This window comes from Talpa occidentalis, unplaced genomic scaffold, assembly GCF_014898055.3.
Source record: "Talpa occidentalis isolate TD23 unplaced genomic scaffold, MPIMG_talOcc4v2.1 talOcc4.5, whole genome shotgun sequence".
NCBI classification, from domain to species: Eukaryota; Metazoa; Chordata; class Mammalia; order Eulipotyphla; family Talpidae; genus Talpa; species Talpa occidentalis.
Genome location: NW_023604861.1, coordinates 99,266,749 through 99,285,879, shown reverse-complemented (window position 1 = coordinate 99,285,879; position 19,131 = coordinate 99,266,749). Strand labels below are relative to the sequence as shown.

At 41.2% G+C, this 19,131-nt stretch overlaps 1 protein-coding gene across 2 annotated transcripts in view; it reads right to left on the bottom strand.

Moving 5' to 3' along the window:
* Positions 1–19,131, bottom strand: part of CUNH2orf92 (chromosome unknown C2orf92 homolog) — a 35,810-nt gene that overhangs the window by 5,467 nt on the left and 11,212 nt on the right. The window contains exons 3-6 of one of the 2 annotated variants that reach the window (XM_037527896.2): positions 17,178–17,270; positions 14,480–14,563; positions 8,410–8,514; positions 5,949–6,026 (exon numbers count right to left, since the gene is read on the bottom strand). In XM_037527896.2, the coding sequence (XP_037383793.1) occupies positions 5,949–6,026; positions 8,410–8,514; positions 14,480–14,563; positions 17,178–17,187 (277 nt within the window). In that variant the 5' untranslated portion in view covers positions 17,188–17,270. Of the gene's footprint in view, positions 1–5,948; positions 6,027–8,409; positions 8,515–14,479; positions 14,564–16,079; positions 16,211–17,177; positions 17,271–19,131 lie in introns of those variants that run through there. The other variant, XM_037527897.2, reaches the window with a different exon arrangement.

The window sequence follows — 19,131 nt, the reverse complement described above, 5'->3', positions numbered from 1 at the left end:
GAAAAACCACATGCAACCCAGGAACTCCTCAGGAAAAAAGCACACCACAAAAAGAAAACCACCTACCAGATTGCAACGACAGTAACTTGAAAGAACTTCTGAGCCTTCCAGAAAGAGAATTTAAAATTGCCATGATTAAAAAACTGACAGAAGTCATAAAGGAAAACAATGATAAGGGAAAAATAATTAACGATGAGAAGAATGAAATTGAGTCCCTAAAGAGGGAAGTAAAAGAAATGCAGGAGATCAAAGAATTAATGGAGGTGCTAAAGAACTCTGGGAAAAGCAATGAAAGCAGAATAGATGAAATGGAAGAATGAATAAGTACTCTTGAAGATACAGAAATAAAAAGAACTAAAACAGAAAAGGAAAGAGAAGTACAAAGGAAAAAGACCGAAGGAAGACTTCAGGAACTATCTGACTCCATGAGGAAAGGAAATATAAGAGTTATAGGAATCCCAGAAGGAGAGGAGAGAGATATAGGAACAGAGAAAATATTCAAGGAAATAATTGAAGAAAACTTCCCAAACGTGAAGAAGGAGCTGAAAATTGATATACAAGAAGCAAGAAGAACACCAAACTTCCATGACGAAAGGAAAAATACAGCAAGACACATAATAGTAAAGCTCCCAAGAATCCAAGACAAGGAAAAAATAATGAAGCTGACAAGAGGGAAGAAACAGATAACATACAAAGGAAAACCAATCAGGCTGACATCGGACTTCTCTGAGGAAACACTACGGTCAAGAAGAGAGTGGAGGGACATAGTCAACTGACTCCAAGAAAACAGATGCCAACCAAGAATACTCTATCCTGCAAAGCTCTCCTTCCTCTATGAAGAAAGAATAAGGACCTTCCCAGACAAACAGAAACTCTCGAATTTCATTATGACTAAAGCCCCACTCCAAAAAATACTACAAGGAATCCTAAAGCCAGAACCTCAGAGGGACGAATAACAACAAAAGAAGGCCAAAAAAAAAGTTATTAAAAGAATAAATAAATAAAATCAAAGGAAAGACAAACACAATGGCAAATACAGATGCTAACATATCAATACTAACTCTAAATGTAAATGGACTAAACTCTTCAATAAAAAGAGTCGCAGGCTAGATTAAGAAACAAAACCCAACCTTTTGTTGTCTCCAGGAAACACATTTAGCTACAAAAGATAAAAGTAGACTCAAAGTTAAAGGATGGAAAACAATCCTACAAGCAAATGGACCAAAAAAGAAGGCAGGAACAGCTATACTCATATCAGATAAAATAGATTTCAAACTCAAAAAGATAAAAAGAGACCCCAACGGTCACTACGTTATGATCAAGGGGACAATACTTCAAGAAGAAATAACACTCATTAACATATACTCACCAAACGAAGGAGCACCAACATATATCAGACAACTGTTGTCATCTTTGAAAACAGACATCAGAGAAAACACATACATAGTGGGAGACTTCAACACACCACTATCAACAATGGATAGATCAATGAGACAAAAAATAAGCAAAGACATTAAAACTATAAATAAGGATCTAGAGCTCTTGGGCTTAACAGACATCTATGGAACACTAAACCCCAAAAAATCTGAGTACACATTTTTCTCAAGCGCACACGGATCATTCTCCAGGATCAATCACATACTGGGGCACAAGATAAACATCAACAGATACACCAAGATTGAAATCATACCAACCATCTTTTCTGACCATGAAGGCATCAAACTAGAAATAAACCATAAAAAGAAGGCAAGGAACTCTCCTACCTCATGGAGATTGAAACCCACACTACTGGAAGACCACTGGACTAACGAGGAGATGAAAGAAGAAATTAAAAAATTCTTTGAATTGAATGACAAGGAGGACACCAATTTCCTAAATGTATGGGATGCAGCAAAAGCAGTAATAAGAGGAAAATATATAGCAATAGAGGCTCACATCAAGAAACAAGAACTCAAAGAAACAACCTAATCTTGAAGCTCAAAGATCTAGTAAAAGAACAACAAAAAAAACCCAACACCAGTAGAAGAAAAGAAATAATAAAAAACAAAGCAGAAATAAATGAAATCGAAATTAAAAAAACATTCCAAAAGATCAATGAAACCAAGAGCTGGTTCTTCGACAAAAATCAATAAAATAGACAAACCCCTAGCCAGGCTCACAAAGGAAAAAAGGGAGAAAGCACAAATAAACAGGATCATAAATGAAAGAGGAGAAATCCCAACGGACACAGCAGAAATCAAAAGAATAATCAGTAACTACTATGAACAGTTATATGGAAACAAGTTCAACAATCTAGAGGAGATGGACAAATTCCTACAACTCTACAATCACCCAAAGCTAGATAAAGAAGAAACAGAACACCTAAACAGACCAATTACAACTAGCGAAATTGAAATGGTAATCAAAAACCTTCCCAAAAACAAAAGCCCAGGACCTGATGGATTTACAAATGAATTCTACCAAACGTTCAGAGACAAATTAGTGCCTATCCTTCACAAACTCTTCCAAAAAATTGAGAAGGAAGGGATAATACCAAACACGTTCTATGAAGCCAACATTATACTAATACCAAAACCGAACAAGGACAACACAAAAAAAGAAAACTACAGGCCAATCTCCCTAATGAACACTGATGCAAAAATCCTCAATAAAATTTTAGCTATCAGAATCCAACAATGTATCCATAAGATAATTCACCACGACCAAGTAGGATTCATTCCAGGGACACAAGGATGGTTCAACATCCGAAAATCAATCAACGTTACCCAACACATCAACAAAAAGAAATATAAAAACCATATGATCATATCAATAGATGCTGAGAAAGCTTTCAACAAAGTGCAACACCCATTCATGATAAAAGCCCTTGAAATTCTTGGGATAAAAGGAACATACCTCAACATCATAAAGGCCATATATGATAAGCCAACAGCCAGTATCATTCTCAATGGTGAAAAGCTGAAAGCATTTCCATTAAGATCTGGAACAAGACAAGAATGTCCACTCTTTCACCACTGCTTTTCAATATAATGCTGGAAGTCCTAGCCAGAGCAATAAGACAACAGAAAGACATACAAGGAATTCAAATAGGAAAAGAAGAAGTCAAACTGTCACTATTTGCAGATGATATGATAATATACATAGAGAACCCCAAAAACTCCACAGAAAAACTAATTAAACTCACCAATCAGTTCAGTAAAGTGGCAGGATACAAAATCAACACACAAAAGTCAGTAGCCTTCCTATACACAAACAATAAATCTGAAGAAGAAATTAAAAAAAAATCCCTTTTATTATCAAAACAAAAAAAAATCAAATACTTGGGAATAAATCTAACAAAAGAGGTAAAGGACCTATACAAAGAAAACTATAAAACACTGTTAAAAGAAATAGAAGAAGACACAAAGAAATGGAAAGACATCCCCTGCTCATGGATTGGAAGAATAAACATTATTAAAATGGCCATCCTACCAAAAGCAATATACAGATTCAATGCTATTCCAATAAAAATTTCAATGTCATTCTTCAAAGAAATAGAACAATTATTGATGAAATTCATATGGAATCACCAAAAACCCCCGAATAGCCAAAGCTTTCCTGAAAAAAAAGAAGGGAATGGAGGCATCACACTCCCAGATTTCAAACTATACTACAAAGCCATAATCATCAAAACTGCATGGTATTGGAACAAGAACAGACACACACACCAATGGAATCGAATAGAAAATCCAGAAATAAACCCACAGATTTATGGTCAACTAATCTTTGACAAAGGAGCAAAGAATATGCACTGGAGCAAAGAAAGTTTGTTCAATAAATGGTGCTGGGAAAACTGGGTCGCTACATGCAAAAGAATGAAGCTTGACTACTACCTCACACCATACACAAAAACCAACTCAAAATGGATTAAAAAACTAGACATAAGACCTGAAACCATAAAATATATAGAAGGAAATACAGGCAAAACACTACGTGATATGTACATCAAAGACATCTTTACAGACACATCACCCAAAGCAGTGATACTGAAGGCAAAGATCAACAGCTGGGACTACATCAAATTAAAGAGCTTCTGCACAGCAAAAGAGACAATAACAAAAACAAAGAGAAACCCCATTGACTGGGAGAACATTTTTGCACACAACACTAACGATAAAGGACTGATCACAAAAATCTGCAAAGAGCTGATGAGACTCAACAACAAAGAAAATAATCCTGTCCAAAAATGTGCAGAAGAGCTAAAAAGAAACTTCTCTGAAGAGGAAATGCAAATGGCCAACAGGCATATGAAAAAATGTTCAGCATCACTTGTAATCAGGGAAATGCAAATCAAGACTACCATGAGATACCATCTTACACCAGTGAGAATGGCACATATTAAAAAAACTAGCAACAACAAATGTTGGCGAGGGTGTGGAGAAAAAGGAACTCTCCTGCACTGCTGGTGGGAGTGCAAACTGGTCCAACCACTATGGAGAGCTGTGTGGAGATTTCTGGACCTACTAAAAATAGAGCTTCCATATGATCCAGCAATTCCACTCCTAGGTATTTACCCAAAGGACACAGAAACATCAATTCCAAAGAGCACCTGCACCCCTATGTTCATAGCAGCACTGTTTACAATAGCTAAGCTTTGGAAACAACCCAAATGCCCAAAAATAGATGATTGGATCAAGAAGATGTGGTATATATACACCATGGAATATTACTCAGCATTCAAAAAAGATAAACACATGCAATTTGCAGCAACATGGATGGCGCTGGAAGGGATCATGCTCAGCGAAATAAGCCAGAAAGAAAAAGAAAAATACCGGATGGTCTCACTCATAGCAGGAATCTAGAAAACTTAAATAAGGGACCAGGAAAATGAATAACTATAAGAAAGTGAAAATCAAAATCAACAAAAACTATGAACCAGAGACACTTTATGAGGGGTGGGGACGCAGGGAGGGGAGGGATTGGGGTCAAAATAAGGGGGTTGCAATTGTATGGGGAATATAAAAATAAAATTTATAAAAATTAAAAAAAAAAAAGAAATGACGTCTCGCAGATGGCATGAGGCTCATGAAAATAATTTATAAACCACAAAATACTAATTAACTACAACGAGCTATTTATTTATTGGTAGAGAAACTGCATAATGGTTTGGTACAAGCCAGTGGTTGAACATCATAAATACTTGCATTCTAACTCTGTCATTGGCTCTCTTTGACTCATTTGCATAGAAACCTTTCAATGGTCTGATTGAGTTTAGTTGGAGAAACTTGAGAAGCCAGGAGAGCTGTTTCCCCAGTATAGGAACAGCCCTGGAAAGGGACTGAGAGATGTTCTGAGAAGTTCTAGGGAGCAACGTAGAACCAATGAGTAGGAGTTCTGCAAAGATTTGTTTGACTGTTTAGCTGTTAGAAAGCAGGGCAATCAAAACGGGAATAGGAAGAATAAGAAGTGTTGAATTCTGCTGCCCTAGAAGATTTCAAATCAAGCCAGAAACCCCAGGCCCAGAGAGAAGCCTCTGAGAGCCAAGGGGATAGTTTTAAGGTGAGCTTAGTGAATGTTCCTTGGCCTAGTTCATAAAGGGGTATGAATAAGACAATGTGGTTAAGAGTATCATGAGGTCTTAATTATTCTTAGGGGGAAAAAAATTGTTCCATATTCAATCTGGCTTTGAAAAGAAAGAAAATTTCCAACTTATGACTCATAATTATTTGACTTTGGAAATGCCAACTTGTCAAATGAGAGTGGAGAAATTTATAAACATAAACAGATAACTCTGGATAACACAGATATTCCCCTAAGTGATTGTGCTTGCTCATTCTTTTATGGAGTTGTGGGGGAAAAAAATTGTCACTTGAACACAAATTTTTGCTTTTATGGTCTCTATACCTTTAAAAAAAACAACAAAGAGTATTAAGAGCCACTGTCTATACTTATCAATAGTTTCCATTTACCTAAGGATCTCCGGTTAGTTTGAAGGATGTCTTTTGCATGTGGCAGTTTGTCATTCTGATCAATTGTTGTATAGTTTTCTGTAGAGAAAAAATAAGCACAATAACCAATTTTTGTCAAATATCACCAATTTCCAAATTTCATGCAACTTTACAAAATCATTATCTATGAAAGAAACAGCAGCCCAACACAAGAGCAAATCCCTCTAGGCACCAATGATGCTGACTGAACCCCAGTGTCAATGAGTCACATTCTGCCATGAGTAAGGGCCTCCCTGGTGGTGCAGGGATTAAAGTATCAGCACTATCAAGTTATCACCAGCCACTGCGATATGAATTCGACCTCCAACCAGGAAGCTGATTGACACAGCACAGCAGAATCTCCTGTCTTACCACTGCTCCCCTCAGCAGTGTATTTCAGGAGATCTGCCTGTTCTATTCCCTGCTCTGTCTCTGGTGAATCCTCTCATCCCCCACACCTCTGGCCTACACCCCAGTTCTTGTATGCATAAATAAATATAAATATTTTTTTAAAAAGAATACAGGCACTGACTCAGTGATATCTGCTCTCCTATATTCACTGCAGCACTATTTACAAAAGCCACGTTACAGGGCCTCCCCGGTGGCGCAGCGGTTGAGTGCTGGGTTGCGAAGCTGCCTGGGGCCTCTGCGACGCCGGTTCGATCCCCAGCTGTTCCCCGGCCACCAGAGGAGGGTCCCACATGGCGCACAGACCTCTCCTGCCCTCCGCTGCTCCCCTCAGCAGTGTACTTTGGTCCTTCTGCCTGCTCTGCTCCCTGCTCTGGCTCTGGTAAATTCTCTCACCCTCCCGCGCTTCTGATTGTACCCAGTGCTTGTATAAACAAACAAACAAATAAATAAATAAAAACATGCCTCTATAAAAAAAAAAAAAAAAAAGCCACGTTACAGAAATAACCTAAGAGTACACAGACAGATGAGTGGACAAACATGTGGTACAGATATATAAGGGAATACTACTCAGCTAGTAAAAAAATGAAATAAAATAAACCCTGCCACTTGTGACATGGATAGGACTGGACAGGGTTATGCCAAGCAAAATAAGTCATAAGGAGAAAGACAAACACCAGATGATTTCACCCATATGTGGAATATAAAGAAACAAAGCAAAGAAACAGACAAAAACCAAACAGAAACAAACCCTGGAAATCTGACTATTGATCTGAGGCTTCCAGAGTGGGAAGGCAGGCTTGGAGAGCAAGGGGGAGGGCACCCCATGGGCTGTGGTGGAGTACTGTGCTCTGGTGGTGGGGTGGTGTCATGACATACACTTGAAGAGGTGTGAGCCTGCACCCCTAAAATAGACGTTGTTATAAATTATTATAATATTATCATGATAAAAATAACTTAATTTTTTAAAAAGGAAGTCCAGTTTGTACTTAAAAAGTGGTCAAGAACTGAGTCAAAATCCTATAAGGGGAAAAATCAATAAAGGGAAGAGTCTTAGAGAAAGTGATGGCATTTTGGTAATATGCACAAATTCTAGAGACTCTATCAGCACAATTTGGGACATGTCATGAAAAAACCTAAGGGGATGCCACAAACTTTTCCCAGAGGACCCAAACCCGTGGGGCACCAGAGACTCTGGGCCCCACTAGTATTCTAAGAGGGGATAGGAAGTGCTGGCAGTCAGTGTCTGTATTTGAAAGTCATTTCACATAGTGGCTACTTGAAAGGAAAACACTTCCCTCATTGCTCACCTGTGGCACAGGTAGGACCTACTTCCCAGAAAACAGAAAGGCTGGAGGCTTGGCCTTGGGGACACTGGGCATCTGATTCAGTTAGATACAGTCATAACAAATGGGAATGATTGCTATGTGATATTTACAAACCTCTTTCTACCTAATCACTTGTGTCTAACTTGAGCCTCTACAGACATCCTAAGTTCAAACACCAGCCCTGACTCCTGCTAGCTACTTGACCTGTGGCAAGGTACTTACCTTCAGTGCCCACATATGTAAGCAGGGGCATAATAACAATGCTACATGCACAGGACACTAATTCCTCAGCCCCAGGGAGAGAGTCTGTGGAGTACATCAGGTATATTATCATCTGTCTTACAGTCACTTTAGTGCATGTAGTAAAAGGATGATCACCAGTAAATTTAAAGGGAGAAACAGACAGCCCTAAATATAATAAGGCCTAAATACAAGTCCTAAACATAATAATATATTCATTATATAATATATTATATATTATATAATAATATAATAATATATTTATATATAATATAGTCAAGGATCACCCCAAAATAGAGGAACAGCCACACATGGAGGTTATAGAGACAATTTCAGACAAACCTTTCTCTCATATCTCAATTGGTCTTTGCTCTACATAAGAATGGTAAAATGATAGCATAGTACATATTTAGTGATAGGTAGGCCTACAGGAATATGTGCACTTGAGCCTTTAAAGACATACTCACTTTTTCTCGTGTCTGTCTTTGCAGTCACTGTGCGTGATGTTCGTCTTGATTCATCAGTGGGTGCATCATATGGAACTCTGGAATGCACTTGCTGAAGAATTTCATCTCAAGTGAAGTAAATAAAGGCAAGTTAAGGACTGCCAGGGCAGGACTGACATATTTCTCTCTGTAAGTACCTCAAGCAGACTATAATAAAAGCAATGAATGAATGACACCAACTTAATGGCTATGTAAAATTACATTGTAAAATACCTTATCTTGGGGAAAGAAATTCTGGTTCCCTATGTCTTTTCAGAAAAGACGTGACTTCACTAGATATAGCAGGAAACATGGCTCACTAGACCGAGTGAGCTGGAAACTATGCCCCAAATCTCATATGTACTGTCCTAATTTTCCTTCTTGTTCTTGTCATCATTCTGCTCCATTTTTGAGTTTTTCTCCAGGAAGGCCCATTAAATATGAGGGAAGGGGGTGCCTCCCTGGTGGCACAGGAGATTGTCTGCTATGAAGCTGTGGGTAGCCACTGCAGCACGAGTTGGATCCCAGGCCAGGGGGCAGACCCACATGGCGCAGCAGACCTCTCCTGTCTCGCCCACTGCTCCCCTCAGCAGTGTACTTCGGTCAATCTGCCTGTTCTGCTCCCCACTCTGTCTCTGGTGAATCCTCTCACCTCCCCACACCTCTGGCCTATCCCCCAGCTCTTGCATACATAAATAAATAAATCTTTTTAAAAAATGAGGGAAGGCTGTGCAGGTAAAAATTATGCTGAATATATTTTTAAGTCATAAATATATTTTTAAGGAATATATTTTTCCTAATTTTTCACAGATATGGGGTTTTTTTAATATATTATTTTCTCCTTCACTTTTAAAGTTTTTAGGCTCTTACTTTTCCCTGGTGACAGTGTTTATTCCTTTTGGTTTACTGTGCAATGCACTGAAAACAATCATCACAAATTCCACTCATTTTGTACATGTTCTGAGTCCTTCTTCAAGGGCTGTTGGTACCTTGGGGGGTAGTCTACACACCTGATGCTGCTATAAGGACACACAAAAATTAACCATCACATTCACTCATTCAAAATGCTGAGTTTTCAGCAGTGTACTTCGGTCCTCCTGCCTGCTCTGCTCCCCGCTCTAGCTCTGGTGAATCCTCTCACCCTCCCGCGCTTCTGACTATACCCAGTGCTTGTATAAATCAATCAATCTTGAATAAATAAATAAATATTTTTTTAAAAAATGCTGAGTTTTTATCACCAACCCTTCCTTTTTTTTAAAAAAAAAAAAAGATTTATTTATTTTATTTATACAAGCACTGGGTACAGTCAGAAGCACGGGAGGGTGAGAGAATTCACTAGAACCAGAGCGGGGAACAGAACAGGCAGACAGGCTGAGAACACTGCTGAGGGGAGCAGCAGGGACCCTCTCCAGTGGCCAGGGATCGAACCGGTGCTACAGAGGCTGCAGGCAGCTTCACAGCCCAGCGCTCAACCGCTGTACCACCGGGGAAGCCCACCAACCCTTCCTTAATGAGCATTTTGACCTATAAGTTTCTGAACTGCTGCTCAGAGAGAACCTGGGAAGCTTACAGGTGGTCTCCAATGCCAAGGCCAACACTGGCATGCACTGGGGAGGCCAGCAGGTGATGGCATCCTCCAAAACCCTAAAGCAGACCCCCATGTCCAAATGCACTCACTCCCCTTGCACACAAGTGGAGCTGGATTCAGAGACATGGAGCACCTGCAAGGAGAAGTCTTCTGATTTCCAGGTGTAAATTCCTGAAACAAGGCTAATGGGACCGCAAGGGCCATTCTCACCCTTTCATTCAATCACGCAACCTACTCATCAATCATCCACACAGTGCAGATGTACTGAGGCCTCTTTACTAACACACATGGAAGCAAGGCAGTCCCACAATCCATGACATGGGACAGCTCCTGGAAAAAAGGTCCACCTTCCATGTAGAGAGATGTCCCTTTTCAAACAAGAGTATCAGGCATCGCCAGTCGGGACATTCTCAATCCACCAGCTCCTAACCCAGAGGGAAGCTTCAGGGTTCCCACTCCTGAGAACTCCTTCTCAGAATAAAGGTCCACTCCTAACCACACACAGCCCCCAGAGAGGAGAGATTTCTCTGGAGTCTGGACAACTTCCTGCAGCAGTTGGTTGTGCTTTTAAACATTTTCCCTCAGTCTCAGCTCTGTCAAAGAGAACATCCCTGGGCCTAGCTAGAAGTGGAGTTGCTGGGTCACCTGGTATTTCCGTGTTCAAAATTTGGAAGACCCACCCAACCACTTTCCAGAGAGACCACTCTTTTATACTCCTACCAGCAATGCTCAAATATCCTTATGTCCTACATTTTCCTGGTTTTAAGTAGACATTCCAATGGGTGTGAAGTCATACCTCATTGTGGTTTTGATTTGAATTTCCCTAATGACCAGTAATAATGAGAATCATTTTTTTTAAGATTTATTTTATTTTATTTTATTTATTTATTTATACAAGCACTAGGTACAGTCAGAAGCGTGGGAGGGTGAGAGAATTCACCAGAGCCAGAGCGGGGAGCAGAGCAGGCAGAAGGACCGAAGTACACTGCTGAGGGGAGCAGCGGGCGGCAGGAGAGGTCTGCGCGCCATGTGGGACCCTCCTCCGGTGGCCTGGACGGGAGCAGCTGGGGATCGAACTGGCGCTGCAGAGGCTGCCAGCAGCTTTGAAATTCAGCGCTCAACCGCTGCGCCACCAGGGAGACCCCAAGAATCACTTCTTATTGACCGTTTGTATGTCTTTTTGAAAAGATATCTATTCAAGTCCTTTGCTCATTTTTAAAATGAGATGTTTGATTTTATTGTTGTTGTTGAATTGTAGAATTTCTCTCTATATGAATTAATAAAGATTAATCTCTTATCAAATACATATGATTTGTAAATATTTTCTCCCATTCTGTGTGCTGTCTTTTTCCTGTCTTGATGTATACTTTGGTGCACAAAGGTTTTCAATTTTGATTGAGTCCAATTTATCTCTTTTATCTTTTGCTGCCTATGCTTTTGGCTTAAAAATTAAGATGCTCTACCTAATCCAAGGTTCTGAAGATTTCCCCTCCTCTTCTAAGAGTTTAATAGCCTAAGCTCATTACCCAGGTCTTTGACCCACTTTAAATTTTAATCTTTGATGGGGGCCTCCCTGGTGGTGCAAGGGGTTAAGACACAACCTATGAAGCTATCAGCAGCCACTGCCACACGAGTTGATCCCCCGCCAGGAAGCTGAGCCCCATGGCGCAGCAGACCTCTCCTGTCTCATCTGCTGCTCCCCTCAGCAGTGTATTTCAGTCTGCCTGTTCTGCTCCCCGCTCTGTCTCTGGTGAATCCTCTTACCCCCACTCCCAGTGCTTGTATGTACCCCAGTTCTGGTATGCATAAATAAATCTTCAAAAAATTTTTTAATCTTTGGTGAATGTATAAAGGAAGGATTCTACATCATTACCTTGCTTGTGAATATCCAGTTTTTCCAGGACCATTTGTTGAAGAGACTATCATTTCCCCACAACTGGTGTTGGCACCCTTGTTGAAAATGAACTGACAGTGTGTCTATGCATTTATTTCTGGACTCGCTATTCTAGCCTGACACCACATTTTTAATAATTATAGCTTTGTAGTAAGTATTGAAATGAGCAGGTGCAATTCCTCCAACTTTGTTCTTCTTTTTTCAAGATTGTTTTGACTACTTGCAGTGCAGTGAGATTCTATATGAATTTCTGGAAATGTCTTCATTTCCCCCTAGTCCTTGAAGAACAGCACTGTCAGATATAGAATTCTTGTTTTGACAGCACTTCTCTTTCAGAACTTTAAATATGTCATTTCACTGCTTCTAGCTTCCAGGATTTTTAAGGAGCAATCAGATGTTAATATAGATAGCATCCCTTGTACAGAATGAGTAGCTGTTTTCATTCTGCTTTCAAAATTCTCTCTTTGTCTCTGGGTTCCAACAATTTGCCTACAATGTGTTTAAGGTGGAACTCTTGCGTTTATCAGGCCTGCAGTTCATAGAACTTCTTGGATGTGTATAATCATGAGATTTGGGACGTTCTAGCCATTATTTCCTAGAATATTTTCTCTGTGCCTTTATTCCCTTCCTGGGAATATATATGATGGTGCATGTGATGTTCTCTCACAGGCCCTTCATCCTCCGTCCACTGATTTTCTTTCTGCTCCTCAGACTAGGGAATTTCAATTGCCCACCTTCACATTCACTGATCCTTACTTCCAGCTATTCAAAACTGCTGTCCAATTCCTCAAGAGAATTAATTGTTTGTTTCTGTTACTATACTTTCCCACTGCAGAATTTCCCTTTGGCTCCTTTATACAATTTCTACCTTTTTACTGATAATCTCCTCTTTTTCATACATTGTTATCCTGATTTTTTTTAGACCACCATTCTCTTTATTCATTGAACACACTAAAGAGAGTTGATTTAGCATCTTTGATGAATAATTATAGTTTCTAGGCTTCCTCAGGGATGGGTTCTGTCCAATGGGTCACATTTGTCTGTTTTTCTGTATATTTTGTAATTTATTGTTGATAACTGGCTATTCTGAGTACTCTATTTTGCTAGCTTTGGGTACTTAACTCTTCCACTCAAGGATTGCTGATTTCTGTTTGTTAATGGTTGGAGTCATTCATTTGTGACTTTTCTAAACTATTTTGGCAAAGTTCGTGTTCCTTCTTCAGTGTGGTGTTGAATGTTTCTTATCTCTGTGGTCACTCGGTGACCTGGGAAGGGTTTCCTTAAGTGTCTCCCAAAGGGAGAGAAACAAAAAACACTGGCCCATTAATCCTCTTGCTGGAGTTGCTAAAAAGCCTCCTCATATCATGGGAGTCGAAACAATGGCTCATCTCAGTGCTGGCCCCTCAGTGATCAGAAGCAATAAGCAGTAATCAAAATGCACACCCGAATTCTGGGAGGACACAGTTCCTATGCCCAGGCTGGCACCACGTTGGGAATGTAGCCTGCTGAGCACTTGGCTACCTGCCATGGTCTAGGGGATGAAGAATCATAGGATCATAGGATCATAGGAGGAAACACTGAAGTTCACTAAAATGTACCAGATTCATCAACACGTTCTCCCCTGGATGATGTTCAACTGGATTCCAGAGCTCACAGGTAGTTGCATAGACAGTCCTTCACAGTTGAATGGTAGTATAAGGTAAATGGAATGAATTGTGGCTATTGTACCACGAGCCTCTGTGGCTATCACCTGCGGCCTTGACCCTGTTAATGCAGAAGGCGCTTGGGAGTGTGGGCACAGGGCACGTGTGTCTGCCTAATTGTGGACACCTGGAGCATGGGTGTGCACGCATGTATAAGGTGCACACCTGAGCCTAGAGGGCAGGGATGTAAGGACAGTGTCACTCAGAGAGAGGACAGCTATAAAAGGTCAAGTGACTACAGAAGAGGCAAGACCACAAGAGAAAGCCAGAGAGAGCCCAGAGAAAAGAAAGCGAAAAAACTCACTAGGAGTTGGGGGGCTTACCAGCCTCCTGGCCCCCAGGGTCCCCTGCCTTGCCAGCCTGCAGGCTTGCCACTACAGATAGCTTTGATAAGGGATATCTCTGGAGCTTACCCAACCATCCTTCACCACATGAGAAGTCTCATCCCACAAAAGAGAATCTGTTCAGGTGTCTTTTTTTAACAATCACCCCAGGGGATTCTTATATCAACTAGGGCTGAGGTCCCAGGGAAAAGGTCTGTCCTGGCCCCAGGGCCTCACCATCAATCGCACAGAAATCTCTCACTTGGTCCAGGCAGATGCCCCCCAGCTGGTCTGAGGGCGTCTCACGCCGCACTTCCAGAAAATTTCCACATGGTGGCGCTGCTGCTCCATAGAGCCCTCTTTGAGGGGCTGAAGTCTTCCCAAGAGTTTAAAGCATGTTTTGCTTAATTTCTTAGGACCCTGAATTTAGAGGCTGCTTTCAGCCTCAAAGCACAGCAATTTCCTTACATTTTAGCAGCAGGAATAGATTCTCTGGAAGACAACTCCAGGGCCTTGCAAAGTTTCACATGAAAAAGGTTCTTACCAAATAGTCCTGCCAATTTTTCTTCTTGTTTACTTGAACTAGATGTGAATTCAGCACTTTTCAAGACCTTTTCTTGAGGATAACCTATGGGAAAAAATCCTGGGCAGTGAGTAATCTTTCATTGGATCTGCATGCATTCTTTTAAAATTAATACTCCCTTGGGAGAGGGGAAGGGGTAGGCAAATTGGGAAAAAAGAGGACAATGGTATGGTGAAAGCTAACTGGATTTTCAGGGGAGGGCTATGTGTTGTGGACACCTGATGATTCTCAAAGACGAACACCTGAAACGTATATGTTATAATGCAACGTTATAATAATAAATAAATATAAAACATGAATCCCTTTTAAAATCAATACTGTCTTAACATTGTACAAAAATGAGTGACGAGGGGCCTCCCTGGTGGCACAGGGGTTAAAGACATGCTATCAAGCTAAGCTACTGCCAGCCACTACAGAACGAGTTTAATCCCTGGCCAGCCAGTGAGCTACCCACATAGTGCAGCAGACCTCTCCTGCCTCTCCACTGCACCCCTCAGCAGTGTATTCCAGTAGATCTGCCTGTTCTGCTCCCCACTCTCTCTGGTGAATTCTCTTACCCCCACCAACCTCTGGCTTACACCCCAGTTCTTGTATACATAAATAAATAAATCTTTTTTTAAAATGAATGATGATGTAAAATATATATAAATTTTTTAATTAAAAAAATAAAATCAATACTGTCTTGCATGGTATTCTGGGGAACATCATGCAACTGGCCTGCCCTGGACTTGGCTTCCAGGCCAAACTGCACACTCTTGGGCAGTGATGCTCTGCGGGCTTTGCTTTTCTCATCTGAGATTGGTGGGGAACAGCCAAGCCCCAGGAGGCCTGTGAGAAGTGGCAGATAAAATTTGCTGATGGGCTCTGTAGACAGAGCAGTAAATCCTTCCCTTACCACAGATTATCTATCAAGAATGGAATTATCTATCAAGAATGGAAGTAAATGGCTTGCCTGGTTAAGCTGAGTGCTCAGCTGGGGGCAGGGGGAGGAGCAAAGACAGATGAACACCATTTCAGGTGTTTTAAAGAAAAACCTTCCCCTGTCTCTAAGATGACCACAAGCAAGACCTTGACCATTTGGGAAATGTGCCGCTTTCCAGCTCTGGAGGAGAGGGAACAATCCCACCACAGACTCTGCACCCAGCCCCCTCTGGGTCTACACTGGGGAGGGGGTGCAGAGGGTCTGAGGCTACCCCTACTTGATAAGCATGAGCACGCTGATCCCTGCTGACCTCCCGGACAACAAAACATTAAAGTGCAGATGGAAAGGGGCTGGGTCAACACCCCCACCCACCGCCCCCCCCCAGGACTTCATGGACCCAGTTCAAGACTTCCACGGACACTCAGTGGCTGCATCAAGAACATGCATTAATTGTGCTAAAAGGCTGTAGCAACCTGTGGAGATTTTGAGCTAGAATTTCAGGTTTTTCTTTATGAAAGCTGAGATAACTCATTGTCCAAACACATTTACTTGATTTGAGGTGGTCAGCCCTTTTTTTCTGGCCCCACCAAAGAGCAGAAACTTATCCTTAATGAAGTTTTGTCAGGCCACAACACCCACCTATCATGAGTGATATAGAGCATTCATGAAGTGTCTGCAAAATCTGAAAACCAGTGACAACGTTGATTTTCACATGGTTTCCTCACAGATAATCGGCATAGCGATTGGGTAATTTGTGCACATGGCAGCTTTCAACTCTACAAAAAAAAAAAAGCAGTAAGGCCTGTGTGGAATATGACAAATGATCTCTAGTATGGTGACTTTGATCCAATAAATGGCAAGTGTGCAGCTCTCTGTTAATGAGACATTAGTGAATCATTAGGAATAGATACTTAATCATGCAGACACTTTGCTGAAAATGTGTTCATCCTAGTGTGTCGGCCAAGGGAGCATAATAAAACAATGTGTAGAGCACACCATCATGATTACATAATAAAATACTGTCTTAATCATGTGGTTTATAAAATCCATGGGCAGGGTTCATTGCCTATAAAATTGGTTTGCTAATAGCTTTATAATTTCAATATGGCACACATGCCTGATTTATCCTGATAACTACCCAATTTCCATTTTGTTTAATGCACACAGTGTTCGCCTTAATGGGTTTCTCTGTCACCTGTGTGATTTAGGCAATGCACATGTTTTTGCATATGTGAACAGCTTCGTCCCCTAGGCTTTGATATTTGAATATCAGCACAAAGGGAGAAATTAACTCTGCTCCTTAGTGCAGATATTTTCCAGAGGCTGGGGAAGGGGGGCGTTAAGGGGGACACTAAGTCAGTGACCGGGGCCCTCGTGCATATTAAAAGCCCTGTTAAATAGAAGGTGTTTACACTAGTGATGGCAAGTTACCAGGAAGAGTGAACGCCACTTGCAAATCTGGTTCCCTTCCTCTGAACAACCTCCAGAATGAGAGAATCGACCTAACTCGTGAACTTCAGACATCACCCCAAAATACAGGGTCACATTTTACACCATAGACTTCCATAATTGGTAGAAGGTTACAGAGAATATTTTGGACAATTCTTTCTTCCACATCTCAATTTGTCTTTGCCCCATATGTACCTGGCTTAAGGAATACTAAAACAATAGTACAAATAATACAACACATAGGCCTTTAGAAAATGTGCACTTGCAGTTTTAAAGACATATACTTGCTTTCTTTCATGCCTCTTTCTGTAATCAGTTTGGTTGTTGTTCTTTTTGTCTCATCCAATGGATCTTGAGTTAACACTTGCAGTAGAATTTTATCTCAAATGAAGGAGGAAAAAAAAGGCATGTTAATACCAGCAATCTGGGATTAACATTTTCTGCTCTTTAAGTATCTAAGAAGTCAGGGAATAAAAGATATGATGTTATACTCTCAAACGCCTTGTCTTGAGAAGAAGTGCATCCGTCTGATTCATTTCTGAGAAGTGGTGAATGTGCCAGATGTACTTGGCAGCAAACACTGCTCGTATACATATGGGGCCAAGAATTTTGCCCAGATTTCATATTTAGTGTGATACTTTTCCTTCCTGCTTCTATTGTCATTCTTCTCACCTCTAAGATTGTCCCCAAATTGTCCTCAGTGAACAAACCTCCTTCCTGTTTCTACAAGACACACTTCGTTTTCTGCCCTGGAGACCTCACTACCCACCCTAGAAGCCAGTTACAGCGAGTGCTGCAGCTGTGGCAGACGCATGCGACTCAGACCCCGATTTTGCTGTGAGACCACTGTGTTGGACAAAGGACTCCCCCTCTTTGATCTTTGCTTCCCTCACTGGTAAGATGGGGATATGGTTCTTCGGTTCTAGAACTTTTGTAAATATGGAATAAAACTGTATTTAAAACACAACACCATGGTGAGGATCATACTAAAGGTTAGTATTTGGAAACTGCTCAGCACCATTTTATTTATAACAGTACCCAGATTAGCTAGTTAATATTGTTTGTTTTCTGCTCATTGGAACTCTGTGCAAGTGAAATATGGATAAGGAAGAAAAAAATATAAAATATAAAGTACAAAGGAGGGACCTCCCTGATGGCACAGGGGTTAAAGTCTCAGCACTATTAAGCTATAAACAGCCATTGTGGCCTGAGTTCGATCCTGGCCAGGGAGCTGACCCACATGGTGCAGCAGACCTCTCCTGTCTCGCCTGCTGCTCCCCTCAGCAGTGTATTTCAGTGGATCTGCCTGTTCTGCTCCCCATTCTGTCTCTGGTGAATCCTCTCACCCCCTGCACCTCTGGCCTACATCCCAGTTCTTGTATGCACAACTAACTAAATAAATAGATATATAAATAAATCTTTATAAAATGCAAACGAAACAAAGATGTCATTAACAAATGACAGAAATAAGAGATATCTGCCAGAGATTCTGTGACCTTCCATCACCAGTTACACTCACTCCCTGTCAGGCCTAATGGTGGTTGGAACCTTGGGGGTAGTAGGCACTTATCTCTACCCTCTCTTGCAGCCAGGAGAGAGCTCTGCAACCTGCAATTTCCTCTGAGGACTCTTGGAACCCTGGAAGAATCTTGCTTCTTCAGATGGAAGAGAAAATAGTGCTGGGACTACGACTCCCTGTCCCTTTTGCCTGCCTTAAAGTAAATGTGATGTCAACAGCTACAGAAGCCATCTTTTGACCAAGAGACAAAGGCTTGAGGGAAGGCCTTGATGACCCCTAAGATGGCTCCTATCCACACAGTGTCAGTCAATTTCCTTCACCAACATCTGGTGCTCACTGTAGTCTCGGGGTGGCTCTGGTGGGTCTGGCTGTGACAGGCAGGCAGTGGGAAGAGCCTCCTGGGAACACTCACATGATGAGCTACCAGCATCATGAAGAGTCTTGGAGGGGCTGCTCAGGTGACAGTTACCACCGAGATGTCAGGTGACACTCCCTGGGCCTCAGAACATAGGGTACTCGCCCCGGACAATTCCTTGTCACAGCTGCTGGATGCCCAGGACAAATCCAAAGGGCTGTCTCATAGAGTTTAAAACTTCATTTATAAATATTGTATATGAAAACTGTACCCACAAAAATTTGGTGGAAGTTGTATGGGGTACGGGGAAGAACAGTAACAGATTCTATGTGTTTAGAAACCTATGTTTATAAAACAGTTACTAATTA